Below are 13397 nucleotides of genomic sequence, written 5' to 3' on the forward strand. Positions count from 1 at the left end.
CTTCATCCGCTGGCGGGGTGACCTTATCCTAGAAGGGTATCTAATGAGTGAAACAGGACTTTCCCTTTGTGAACCCATGTTGACTGTGCCTGGTGATTGCATTATTCTTTTAAAGCCTTTCAAGAGGACCCAGTACCATCGTCTCCAGAAGTTTTCCAGGAACTGAGGTTAGACTCACAGGTCTGTAGGTTCCTGGGTCCCAAGACCTTTGGCAGATGACCGAGAGGGGTCCTGCCATAACATCTGCCATCTCCTTCAGTACTCTGCGGTGAATCCCATCAGGCCCCATGGACTTGTGAGCATTCAGCTGATACAGCGGGCCCCTGACAGCTTCACTATTCCACAAATGGAAAGTCACTGTTCCCACACTCGTGCTCCACCGAGTCAGGGGACCGGGCAGCCCAAGGTCTATCAGTATTATTAAAGGCTGAGGCAAAAAAATGCATTGAATGCCTCTGCTTTTTCTCCGTCCCTATCAGTCAGGCCACCATCTTCAACAAGTGGTCTTCTGCCCCGCTCGCTTGATTTCCGACACAGGGGAATTGCCTGCTTCTGACCTTATCAAAGGTGCTTCTTAAAGACTGACCAGCACTCGCCGACTCCTGAGCCCTCAACAGCCCTCACCCAGGGGACTCTGCTAAGTACCTCCCTGAATAACGGAAGGTTTGCTCTCTCAAAATGCAGTGTAGCAACTCTGCTGTCCTTCTTTCTCATGACACTGACAATTTTAAACTCAACCGTTTCATGATCACTGTGGCCAAGAGCATCCCATCTCCCACGAGTCCTCCTCCATTCCCAACCAGCAAGTCTAGCAGGGCATCTTTCCTAGTTGGCTCCCTGAGTACTTGTGACAAGAAGTTCTGTCCCACAAACTTCAGGAACTTCCCAGACCTGCTCCTCACAGCAGTATGGTATTCCCCGCTGGGGCCTGGGGACTTGAAATCCCCCATACGGACACGGGCTGCCCATCCAGAGATTCCTCCTAATTGCCTGTAGAATAACTCCCCAGCGCTGGCATCCCGGCTGGGCGATGGCTAGCAGACACCCACTACAACATCTGCTTTGCTTTCCATCCCACTCATCCTCACCCAGAGGCTCTCGATCACGTCATCGCTGCCTGTAAGGGCTCCACCATCAAACCTCTCCCTCGCATACAGCGCGACACCTCCACCTCGCCTGCCCTGCCCACCCCTCCTGAACAGCCTGGACCCTCCATCCCAGCAGGACCCCTTCCACCAAGTCCCACTAATCCCAAGGATATCCCAGCTCTGGGAAGGCACCAAGGCTTCCAGCCAAAGGCACTTACACCCACAGCCCCTGACAGCCGCCTACCAGGGCCGGGGTGGCCCAGCCCCCCTTAACCCTTTCCCTCCCCAGGAGGAGCTGGGGAGGCTGTTGGGGCGGGGCGGAACACGGGGAGCCCCCGCATTCCCTCCTGGGAGACGCCAGAGAGTCCTTAGCAGCCAACAGCCACAACGGACCATGGCGCGGCCACCGCTGCGGCTCCCAGCGCATGGGCCCCAGGCCCCCCCGGCACCCTGGCTCCTTCAGCCTTTTGTGCTCCCCAAAACCTTCTACCCCCGAGGTAGGGACCCACCCCGACCCCTGCAGCCCGGGACGCTCTTGGGGGCAAGAGCGGAGGTGACCGATGGCCATCGCTCCTGTCTCTCTTGCAGGCTCACCCAACCTGTGCCAACTGCCCGGGCAGGAGCAGCTCTTCCCTGCAGCCTGGGCACCCCCAGTGGGGGTGGCCCCCCAGGCCCCCCAGGCACCACCAGCAGGTATGGCACCCCTCTCTGCTCGGGCACCCCGCCACCTTCGGCACCTTCAGCACCCCCGACCCCTGGGCATGCCCAGGATCCCCCCACCACCCCCAAGCACTCCCAGCATCCCCACCACCCCCGTCACCCCCGGCAGATATGGCACAGGGCTTCAGCAAGCCCGGGCGACCATCCCCTGCCCTTGCCTGGGTGACGGGTGCCCACTAAATCCCATTTCCACAGAACTTCCCAAATCCTTGGGGCCACCTCTCCCATTTCAGCCCCCTGGAAGTGAGTCTCCTTCCCCGATTTGCAATCCCGTCCCGCTGGCACAGCAGCTCACCCCATGGCGAGTGCCCCAGCCACAAGCTCCCCACGTGCCTGGTGCAGAGCCGGGGGACCTCGGCCATCGGGGCTGGCTCGGCGGGTGCCCTTGGAAGGTCCCCCCGGCCCAGCACGGCTCCCTCTCCCCCCCACAGGTCTGCAGAGGGCTCCATGTGGCTGCTGCTTCCACCCCCGGCTCTTCCACATCCCATGGACGAGCACCCACCTGCCTCCACTGGCCATGGCCACGCTTGGCCGCGCTGCCGCTTCTCTGCCGGGTGCTGCTCTGTGGGGTCCCGGAGACTGCGGGACCCCCCTGGCCTGGGCAGCCCCTCGGAGCCCCCAGGGACAGCCGCAACACCTCCCACCCTACACCCAGCAGGGGAGAGCGGTGACCCCAGCCCCCCCGCTGCTGCCGACGTCCATCCCCGGCTACCAGCAGATCCAGGGGCAGCCCGCAGAGACCAAGACCTCCGGCAGTGCCACCCCCAGGGCAGCACCCCCGGGAAGCAACATCTCCCCGGGCAGCGACGTCCCCCCCAGCCCCTCTGCTGCCCCCCACGAGCAAGCCCTGGGGGACCCCACAGGCGACCTCGCTGTGGCCGAGGAGGTCCTTCTTGAGGAGGCCCTGAGGCTCTTTGGTTGCTCCCCGGACGCGGTGGGGGTCAGCCAGGACGCTCCCAGCAGCGGCCCCAGGCCTGGGGACCCTGGTGGCACCGGCGCAGCCATCCCCCACTGCGACTTCGCCTCGCTCTCCCTGCCCGAGGAGCTGCTCAGCCCCGACTACAGCGTCCCCGAGACCGCCGGCGCCATCCTCAGCCTGGACGAGTTCGTCATGGGGCTGGAGCCCCAGGAGCCGTGGGGGGATGAGGGCAGGGACCTGCCACCGTCCCAGCCTGCCACGGCAGAGAAGCGGGGGAAGAAGCGCGCCAAGAGCACCTCGCCAAAGCCAGCCAGCAAACGCAGGGCTCTCGCCGGCAGCAGGGGGGTGGCGGGGGGGGATTAGACCCACAGCAGGGGTGAGATGGAGATGGGGGGAGTGGGGGGTGGGGGAGGAGGGCTGGGTATTTGGGGAGGGGGGGGGTGTGTTATAGTAGATTTGATGAGGCCGCTTCTCTTGTTTTCTTCATTAAAAGCCATTTCTCCTGAACTACTCCGTGCCTGTGTGGGAGCGGGAGGAAGCGCAGGGGGCACCGGGAAAGGGCACCCAAGAGGTGCAAAAGCCCCGCAGAGCCCCACAGCAGAGCCGGCGAGCCCCGAAGGGCACCGAGCCGTCCCCAGGGCTGAGTCACCAGCAGCGGGGCAGACAATGGCGGCAGCCGGGGGACTGCCCTGTCCCCTTCCCCAGGGGAAGCAGCCATTTGGCAGGGGAGCCAGGACAGACGGGTCCCTGCACGACACACGGACACGGCCCCACGCAGAAAGCAGCATGGAGTCCCCGGGACAAGGACAGACCTTGGGGGCCAGGCTGGGGACGGACACACATGACAACGGGGGCTGCAATGCCTTCGTCCCGAACACAACCAGTGTCCCCTCCAGCAGGGACAGGGCTCGGTGCAAAGCCCTTCAAAGCCTCAAGATAATCACACCCTTCCTTGGGTCCCACCGTGCTCCACTCCGGAGCCAGCTCTGCCTCACTGCCCAGCAAAATAACCCCAAATCACCCCAAGAATGGCGAGGGAGGGAGCTGCAGGCCAGGCAGGGACCCTCCTCCCCTTGTCTGGCTGCACCTTGGGCAGACGCAAGACCAGGAAGGTGGCAAAAAAAAAAAGGAAGAAAAAAAATCACTGCACCAGCCAGAAAGTGCCTGGAAACTTCATCTCTCTTTGTCCCCCTTTTCCCATCCCAGCTCCACAACCTGGGGCCAATGCAGCCAACGGTGCCTTCGGGAAGTGGCCTCACCTTTCCGGCTCTGGCTTGCAGAAAGTGCAGGGTGAGGTCCCCGTCGGGGCAGTCCCCCAGTGCCAGGGGTCGGGGGGATAAGCCCCTTCCTTAGGGCAGTCCCAGGGATCCCGCTGGGGTGGTGGGAGCCGCTCGGGACCGCGGGCAGGCACAGTCCCGTTGGCGTCAGCATGGCACGGCGCAGCTCCCGCTGCCGCTGCTGCTCAGCGTCTCGCCTCGCACGCTGACCCGCCCCGAGCATCCTCCTCGCCCCAAAACTCCTGTCCCCTGGAGCAGCTGCACTGCCACCGCCCACAGCTCTCGGGGGCCACAGAGACTTCTTCTACTCCAGGGAAGGAGGAAAACAGCAGAAAAGAAAAAGCCCACAACCCAAACTTCAGGGCGGACCAAAAGTTAAAGCATCTTCTTAAGGACATTGTCCAAATTGACTCCTATCCTGAGCCTGCTGCCCACCAGCACCCCCAGAACCCTTTCTGCAGGGCTGCTCTCCAGCCACTCCTCTCCCAGTTTAGACTTGTGCCCGGCGTAATACTCTCCCAGCTGCAGAAGCCAGCACTTGGACTTGTTCAGTATCGTGCCGCTGACGATTGCCCAATGCTCCCATCTCTCTAGATCCCTCTGCAAGGCCTCTTGTCCCTCAAGAGAGTCAACAGCACCGCCCAGTTTGGGAGCGTCAGCAAGCTTGCCAACGGGGCGTTCACCTCCCGCATCCAGACCATGGATCAAAACAGTGAACAGCACCGGCCCTAGGACTGAGCCCTGAGGAACGCCGCAGGCGACCGGTATTCCCCGCTGGTGCCCAGGAAGTTGAAATCCCCCATACAGACACGGGCTGCCCATCCAGAGATTTCTCCTAATTGCCTGTAGAAGAACTCCTCAGTGCCGGCATCCCGGCTGGGTGCCAACACATTTTTCTCGATCCCTCTAGCAGCAGAGTGCAGGCCACAATTTGCTTTCACATGGAGGGGTGTCCACTACACCTGGAATCGACTGCCCCAAGGCTGCCATTTGTCATGGATGGATACAGACTGCACTGGAGCAAGGTGAAGCTCCCGAACACCTGCAGTGCATTGATGACATCATTGTGTGGGGCAACACAGTGGAGGAAGTGTTTGAGAAGGGGAGAAGAATAATAATTTAATAATACTGATAGACCTTGCGCGTGTGTGTGTCTGTGTGCACACGCGCACTTCTGGAGACTTTCTTGCGATGACAACTGCTCTGCTGGGAGTTCTTATTATTGTTGCATTCATTTGAGTTTGCTTACGCAGTGAAAAATCGCTCAAGCAAAATCACTACTGATCACTGTGCAAGTGGGAATCGTTCAGGTGACAGTTACATGTGCTGTATCTGGAACCAGATCATAGCAACGGAATTCAGGTATCCTTGAGGACGGAGATGGAAACTCACCCTGGTCACTAGGATCCGCATCCTGGTGAAGACAATGGTGCTGTACAAGAACCTTCAAGTAGACAGTAACCTGTTTAGGTTAGTGTTAGCAGACGTGTTTTCAGGGTGGCCAGAAGCTTTCCCTTGCTACGTCAAGAAACTCAGCTTAAGCGGGTGGATGTTTGACCAATGGCTTTAATGAGAATTACAATTACCCCTCGAGCAAGGGAAGGAGTAAGCCCTTTTGAAATATTAAGGGAAAACCCCATACGGTCAGAAGCACAGGTAACCGAAGTGACCAAATGCGTGTTATAGGAGAAGGAATGTTGAGAAATGATTCGCTGTCCCTTTCGCGTGTTTTATCATCCTTACAGAGGTACTTCAGTCAGGGAGCTCCTTTGCCCCTGGATTCGCCAGTACACAATTTCCAACCTGGAGACTTGGTTTATATTCGCACCTGGAAGGATGAGCCACTGAGAGAGAAGTGGAAAGGACCCTCTACAACCCTACTGACCACCTAGAGCGCTGTGAAGGTAGAAGGAATCAACTCCTGGATCCACTACACGGGAGTCGAACCAGCTCCTCCGCCAGAACCCAAAGACAAGTGGAGAGCCATTCCGGCGGGACCCTTGAAAACTGTACTATTGCGTAATCGGGTTGCAAAATGAAAAGCTATCTGGTTTTGTTTCTTTTCCAGGTTGGAGGTACAAATGTGTTTTTCCCCAAATGGGACAGATCTGGAAATGTCTGGGAAAGCTTGGCAAGAAAAGTAATAAATACCACCACCTTCTGTCTAGCCGGAGGAACCTCGGTAAAGGAAGTTTTCACCTCCTGCCTGTTAGGAGTACCTACTCCTCCGACGCTTTTGAAAAATTGTAACATTTTAAGATTTTTTAGTATCAATATGACATACGGCAGCATGTATAGTTGGGGAAAACCAACTAAAATCAGGGAAAAAGGTAAGCTAAGAGTGAGAGTTAAGGGCATGTTTCCAGCTGAAAGTTGTGTTCAGTTTGTGAACTGCACTCCACGGTCTAAATGTGAAAATCTTTCAAGATTCGAGTCCCCACTGAAACGTAATAAAACTGAGACAGTGAGTTATGCTTGGGCCCATGCTAAATTGCCAGTAGGATGGTTTCTTCTCTGTGGAAAGAGATCATATGCCTATATCCCTGCAAACGTCACTGGAGGACCATGCGCAATGGGAAGGTTAACAGCAATGTTACCAAAAAAAGGAAGGCTCACATGAAAAGAAAACTGTTAGCCAGAAGAGACAAGTCTCTACTCTGTCTCCAGATTGTAACTCTCAATTGACATTATGGAGCCCTAGTGAAATCATGGCAGCTGCCATCCTTGCACCTGCAGTTGGGGTAGCTATGAATTATCACAGTATAAAGAGACTAGCTTGTGAATTAGCCAAAACTACTAACTTTCCTTCCCAGGTGCTCGCTGCCTTGGGAGAAGAGATGACACAAATTAGAGAAGCCACATCAGAAAACCGAGTAACTATGGACTCTCTGCTTTTAAGACATACCCATGGATGTGAGGAATTTAAAGGAATGTGTTGTTTTAATTTGACAGACGATTCTCAGATCACAGAAGAAAAGATCCAACAGCTGAAAGAATTAGCGGAAAACACCAAAGAGAGAGAAGGCTTGGATTTTTCTTGGCTGACATCCTGGTTGCCCAGTTTTGGATGGTTAAAGCAGCTGTTTATAGCTGGCCTCCTCCTGGTATTTAGGATTCTGATCAGCTGTTGCATGATACAATGCTCACCTTTAGGTTCTAATTGGCTGAAATAATCTCTCAGAAAAAGCCTTCAAATAATATTTTAATGGTGCAAAAAGAAATTAACCCCTTTGTTGACAAGATCGAACAGAAGGCAATGGAAATTAAGGAGGTTGAGACTTGTGGGAATTGTAAAACATATCCATAAGCCTCAAAAGGGGGAAAATTGCTGTATCTGGAACCAGATTAGAGCAACGGAATTCAGGTCTCCCTGAGGACGGGGACGGAGACTTACCCTGGTCGCTGGGATACGTGTCCTGGCAAAGACAACGGTGCTGTGCGAGGGCCTTCGAGTGGGCAACAACCTGCTGAGTGTGTGCGATGGCGTGTGGGGACGTGGGAGTTGTTGTGGAGAAGGAGTCTGGGATTTCATCAAGACCCGTATCCTAAACTAACCTCAGTTAGTGATTTTAATAGTAAAAGATGCCCCCCTCGGAGGAGATTTTAAGTGCAAGTACAGGTCCGCCTCAGTGTATCGAGTGACATTAAAATGAAGACAGGCGCAGACGGACTTTGGTGTGAGCGACCAGTCCGTGACTGCGACGTGATTCTGTCTCTGTCGCTGTTCCGTACGAAGGACCCCGCGTGTGTCCCAGGGGTGCGCTGGCTGATGGGCAGTGCCCGGCACCCCGCTCTGCAGAGCGGCGATACGGACCGAGGTCTCGGCCCCCGGTGCTGACGGGCGTTGTGCACAGCGGGCGAAGAGCCCCGGTGTAGGGACAGGGACCGCACCCGCAGCCCGCCCGGCCCCGCCGCCTCCCGCGGCCCCCACCCGCGCCCCCGCCCGCCCCTTCTCCCCCGCGGGTCTGTCCCCGCGGCAGCTGCAGCGGGATCGCGCTGCTGCCCGTCCCCAGCGTGCGGGGCAGGGCTGCGCACACGGAGCCCGAGGGGTCCCGTCCCGTCGGGCAGAGCCCGGCGGAGACCTGCGCGGGGGACGGGCGGGAGCGGCGGCAGCAGGAAAACGCTCCCGAGCCGGTCCCCTCCCGGGGCCGGCCCGGGCCGGGCTTCCCGAGCGGGGCGCGCCCCCGGGAGCGGGGCGAGCCCGGGCGCGGCTGGCTACCGAGCCCGGCTGGCTACCGAGCCCGGCTGGCTACCGAGCGCGGCGGCGGGGCCGGGCCGGCCGGCAGCGCCGAGCACCGGGCGCAGTCTGCCGCGGGTGCGGCCGAGGGCCGGCGCGGGCTTCGTCCCGGCCGGCACCGTGCGCCTCCGGGGAGCGCCGGGACGGCGGCAGCCGGCTCGGCCCCTCGGCCTCGGCGTCCTTGTCGCCGCCCGGGACACGGGGACCCCCGGGGCGCTCCCCGGCCCCCGGCAGCGTCCCGCTCCCCCACCGCCGCCGGAGCGGGGCAGGACGCGGAGCTGCAGCGCCCGGTGCGCGGTGCCGAGGGGCCGGTTCCTGCCCGCCATCGCCTGCGGCGGGAGGAGCCCGTGGGCAGCGCTGCCCGACCGGCCCGGCTCGGCTCGTCCCGGCTCGGCTCGGCTCGTTTTGGCTCTGCTCCGCCTCGCTAGCTGGGCTGGGCTCGGGTCGTTTCGGCTCGGCGGGACTCGGCTAAGCTCGGGTCGTTTCGGCACCCGCGTGTGCATTTGCTTTTCCTCGTTTCGCAGCAGTTTGTAATAACGGGGCCCAGCCGGGGTGCAATTTCTCCTTAATAATGTCATAATCCCGATTCTTTGCAGTAAAGCACATTATCATTAAATTGCCGTGACGGCTCTGCTCTGCTCTGAATTGTTTACTGCACCGGGATTTCAAGCGGAAAAAACCTCCAAGTCCAATCATCAAGAAAAAGCACCAAAAAAGGCAAAGTGTCCATTGGAAATGCTGAGAAACAGTTCAGTAACACCTGAATATATTCTCTGTTTTCACTGTGAGACTCCAGCTGTGAACGGGGGGAAGCAGAATACAGAGATCCGGTAATACCACACTATACCATCTTTAATTCTCAACAAAACCTACAAAACTCATGAAAATATCCACTTGCCACACAGCTTTTTTGTCAATACGTAAGACACAGGAGCGTACAAACCGCATCAGTTGTGTCTCACCGCAGCTGGAAAACATTTGACAAAGCGAGCGCAAGTTCGCAGCGGCCAAGCAACCTCATCGCAGACAAGGGCGAGACCTCAACCTTCAGACAGGCGAGAGCGCAGCGTAATACGCAGCAAGCTGCAAATGCAGTGTCCTTCACTTACAGCAGCTGAAAGCATTTCATTCCCATTTTTTCTATCCCTTGCTGGGTTGGGGATAGTTTGGGGTTGGGGTTGGCAGAGACGCTCGCCGGCGGGGGGGAGCTGCCGGCTGCCCTCCCGGCGCTTCCCCCCGGGCCGCGGAACCCCTCGCGGGGGGGTTCGCAGACTGCCCTCCCGCACGGCGCGGGCGCTGCCGAGCGACTCCCGCCAGCCCCGACGAGAGGGGAGAGCCGCCCCCGAGGAGGGGCCCCGCCGCGGAGGGCCGGTCCCGCCGGGCCCCCCGGCCCGCGCTGAGGGCGGCGGGGCGCTGCCGGAGCCCTCCCCGGCGCGGGAGGGGCGGGCGCGGCTCGGCGGAGGTGGGGGGGGCGGCGCCTTCCCGCGGGGGTTCGGCTCCGCTTCTTCCCGGGTGGACGGCGTCCGGGAAAGGTCTTCTCCGCACGGAGCGGGGCGGGCGGGCGGAGCAGACGCGGGGCTGGGGAGCGGCTGCGGAAGAAGTCCCGGCTGGAGGTGCTGGAGAGAAGGGGGGCCCTGCCACTTCCCTCGGGCCACCCCTCGGGTTTGCTCGCGGGGGGGGTGCGCGGGGCGAGGAGCCCCAGTTCAAGTCCCAGGTGTGAAATTCGTGTCTGATTTACTTCGTTTAGTTACTGACGGCTGCAGTGCTAGTTGGCAGTCATCGGTTCTGAAGGATCCTTCACCGTCGTGTGTTTGCGATGCTTTCTTAGTGCTGAAAAGGGCTTCAAAAACGTTTGAAACGGAGATCTCGACAGCTTGTGTTCTGCTGGCACTGGCACTGGACACGTACGTCTTTGTGTAACACCACCCCCCCAAAAAAAAACCCCGCTCCCCCCTGAAACTGAAGTCCAGTTCTGAACCCCTTGTGTGCCTTTTAGCAGCGAGTCATTTTCTTTCAGGCGACGTGGGTCCAGATGTATATCCTGTGTCACTTCACTGTTGAGCGCACAGACTTCTTGTAAACCTCAGCTACTCAGGTCACATCCTCTGCCGGTGCCGGAATAAGAATTTAAAGTAAGACGGATTGATGTCTGCCTGCTGCTGGGATTTTATTTGGGAGATCACAGATGGTCTTCAGCTTTGAGGATCAAATGTAACCGTGATTCTAAACGAGAAGTAGAAATACCTTGTATATATTTGTACTGAACAATAGACTACAACACAGATCCTGAACACGTGAAAGGGAATATTAGAAGTTATCGTCTCATCTGACCATGAGGAAAATGTTTGTAGTACTTGCGTTACAAAGAGGAGAGCTGCTGATGCCTCTGCTGAGGGAAAGCGGGGGGAACACAACTCGATGTTCTAGACAAGTCAAATTGTTTTGGTCTGAATGCGACAATACGGATAATCGTGTTACTCAAAGCATTTGATAGATTTTTCTAAATAGGCTCGAGGCCTTGTAACTGTCCTGTGCCCTCACTGATTCACTTACTCTGAATCTTTGAGAATTGAGTGGCTTTAGGCTGTACAGTATTTGAACAAATATTACTGCCTAAGACTAGATTAATCTGAGAAGCTGTGCTTACCTGAAACATGTCATTAAAGAGTTTTAAAGAACCCTTTGCTTCCTGCCTGATGAAGAATGTCTGCTTTTGCTTTTTGATCAAAGTGTTTCTAAATACTTCACCGTTTTCCATGGGAGATCATAGTGACGTGTGCAGAAGAAAATGACTTGTTATGGCTGACCTGCAACTCTGAATGTACTCCTGGTAGAGGCCACTATGGTAGAGCACAAGTTAGAGCTGAAGACTAAAGTGGATTTCTTGTCACTTTGTCACTTGCAGCTTCCTGCGCTACCATGGCCATTTACAACACTGCAGTGGTTACCAGCAGGGGCATCACCACAGAACAGTGGTGCACACCGCTCCTTTCTGAGGAAGGTTGATGTTGTGAACGTAGGGGAGCGATTTAACCACTTACTTCTATTGGTAAATTCGTATTTCTAGCAGAAATTCTTTTATTTCCTACAGTTAGGGAAAAAAATCCTCCCACCTTATACTCGTTACATAGGTAGCATAACTGAAAAAAATTTGCATCCTCCTGTTCATAAAGGTACTGTGAAAACTCAGTTCAGTTAACAGCATTTCTCAAATGCAATTTTGGTACACTTACTATGTGTATTTACAGTGGAATTCCTCTTGGAAAAGTGTGCAAGGTAAATATGCAGTAGAAGGCAACAGTGCTTTAATGAAGAGGAAAAGTTAATGTCTGGGGGAAGGAAAAGTGTGTAGGAAGAGGGGAGTCCCTGTGGTTCTTAGGTGCCGCTCAGAGCTTCGGTGAATACCTTCTCCATCTTCTGCTGTGTGGATGCTATTATCCCTGAATTCATGGGTTGTATGGATTTCCTATCTTGTGACAGATGAGTGAAGGCAGCAAATTCTGTGCCTGAGCCTTAGTCCCTGTGCATACAGGTATTGTAAATACTCTGATTTTCTAAAATAATCAAAATATGATCATATAGAAAGGTTAAATTTGATTAACAAATAAAATAATAAAATACAAAGGCATAAGTTAGGATTGTTAAGTTAGAAACAATAACCATAGGAACCTCACCAGGGAGTCGCTGTTGCATATTAAGGAACTAACAGTAACGAGATGGAACGATGAAGAATGGAATAGAAAAGTTTCATCTGAGTCCTGTGACAATGTGACCTGATATGCACCAGTGATGCTGCTTGGAAAGTTCCTTACCTTTCCCACCTTGATTCGAATATCAAGAATGCCAATCAATCGATATTAATAGAAATAACCATTGATTGTTTTAAGGATGGATATTGGTAGAATGGTATAATCCAGAGAGCGATTAATAAAAATTAAATTATATATATTCTGTATGAAGGTAACTAGGTATGATTTATCTGTGATTTAATCATAAACTAACTGCTGAACAATGTAGCATCGTGAATAGGTAGAATTTGCTTGTCAAGACAATGATAAGTTGTAGGCCTGGTCAGTAAACCGAGGAAAACTTAAGAAGATTCCAAGAATGGAATTTTACAACCAACCTGAGCATGCGCAAAGATTGGGTTCAACTAAAGGACACCATGAGGAAGACTATGGACGACCACCAGAGGACCTTAGACGACCACCTGTGTCCCTGGAGGCGCATGCGTCACGAGCATTTACATATATTAATGAGTTCTCAGAAATGGTATGAGTATGTTAATTGTTTCTTGGAAATGTGATGAATATGTATACTTTGATTGTATATAACTTTTGTAGCGGAGAAACTAAGCACGCACACGAGGTGGAGTGATCCCCTGTGCGTCCAGCGCTGCAATAAAGAAGTGTCTGCTCACCTACGTACAGTGTGTAGGTGAGTTTTTATATTACAGATTTGTAACACAGGGAACAGTGAAGTTGTAAAAGAATGGGAAGGGGTGGGGGGAGCTATCTGCCTAGATCATCTCTGCCTAGAAAACCAGAAATTTTAACTAAGTCATAAGTAGGTTCTGACACAAGTTTTGTTTAAAAGAGAAGTAATTGAGCAAGCAAGACAGTAAGAATTACCTTCTTTGTAAGGTGTTGATGAAAGGTTGGGTGGAGCCAGACAAACTCCACTATTTCATCTGTTGGATAGCATTGCCCTCATCTGACCTAGGCACAGATCTCAAGTTTGGGACACGGAGAATTCGTGGTTTGATGGTCACAGTGGCATCTCATTGGGCACATGGAGACTGCATGCCTCTCGGCCGGGTTAAACGAGGCCTTCTGGACTTCTGTTAAATGCCAGGAAGACTGATACTCTCCTGGCAGTGCAGAAAGGAGAAGTTGCAAGCTTCTGGAAGATTGCATTGGGTTAAAGATGAGGTCACTTGCATCTTTAATGCAGCGTGGATGCGGCAGAGCAGGTGGCCTGTGTGTCCACAGACCGGCTGGAGCCTTTTTCTCTGGCTGAGTGCTTACGCTTGGAGCTGAAATGAGGTGTTCTCCGGGTCCTGATGGTTCCTTATGCCCTGACACAGTGCCCCCTCCAGCTCTGCCTGTGCCTGATAGCTCAGCTGAGACGGTCTATTTTATATAGCTTTGCTACAA

General features: G+C 54.9%; 1 protein-coding gene across 1 annotated transcript; it reads left to right on the forward strand.

Annotated features, from left to right (window-relative positions):
* Window positions 1-2325: 2325 nt before the first annotated feature.
* On the forward strand, window positions 2326-3090 carry LOC132321814 (proline-rich protein 22-like). Its single transcript, XM_059835244.1, has one exon. It carries the CDS (start codon window positions 2326-2328, stop codon window positions 3088-3090), a length of 765 nt encoding a protein of 254 aa, XP_059691227.1.
* Window positions 3091-13397: the final 10307 nt, after the last annotated feature.

Source organism: Gavia stellata, unplaced genomic scaffold (assembly GCF_030936135.1).
Source record: "Gavia stellata isolate bGavSte3 unplaced genomic scaffold, bGavSte3.hap2 HAP2_SCAFFOLD_120, whole genome shotgun sequence".
In the NCBI taxonomy this organism is placed as follows: domain Eukaryota; kingdom Metazoa; phylum Chordata; class Aves; order Gaviiformes; family Gaviidae; genus Gavia; species Gavia stellata.

Bases quoted from the DNA above. Each gene is read 5' to 3' on its own strand.
- LOC132321814 (XM_059835244.1), top strand. From the start codon at position 2,326: ATGGCCACGCTTGGCCGCGCTGCCGCTTCTCTGCCGGGTGCTGCTCTG.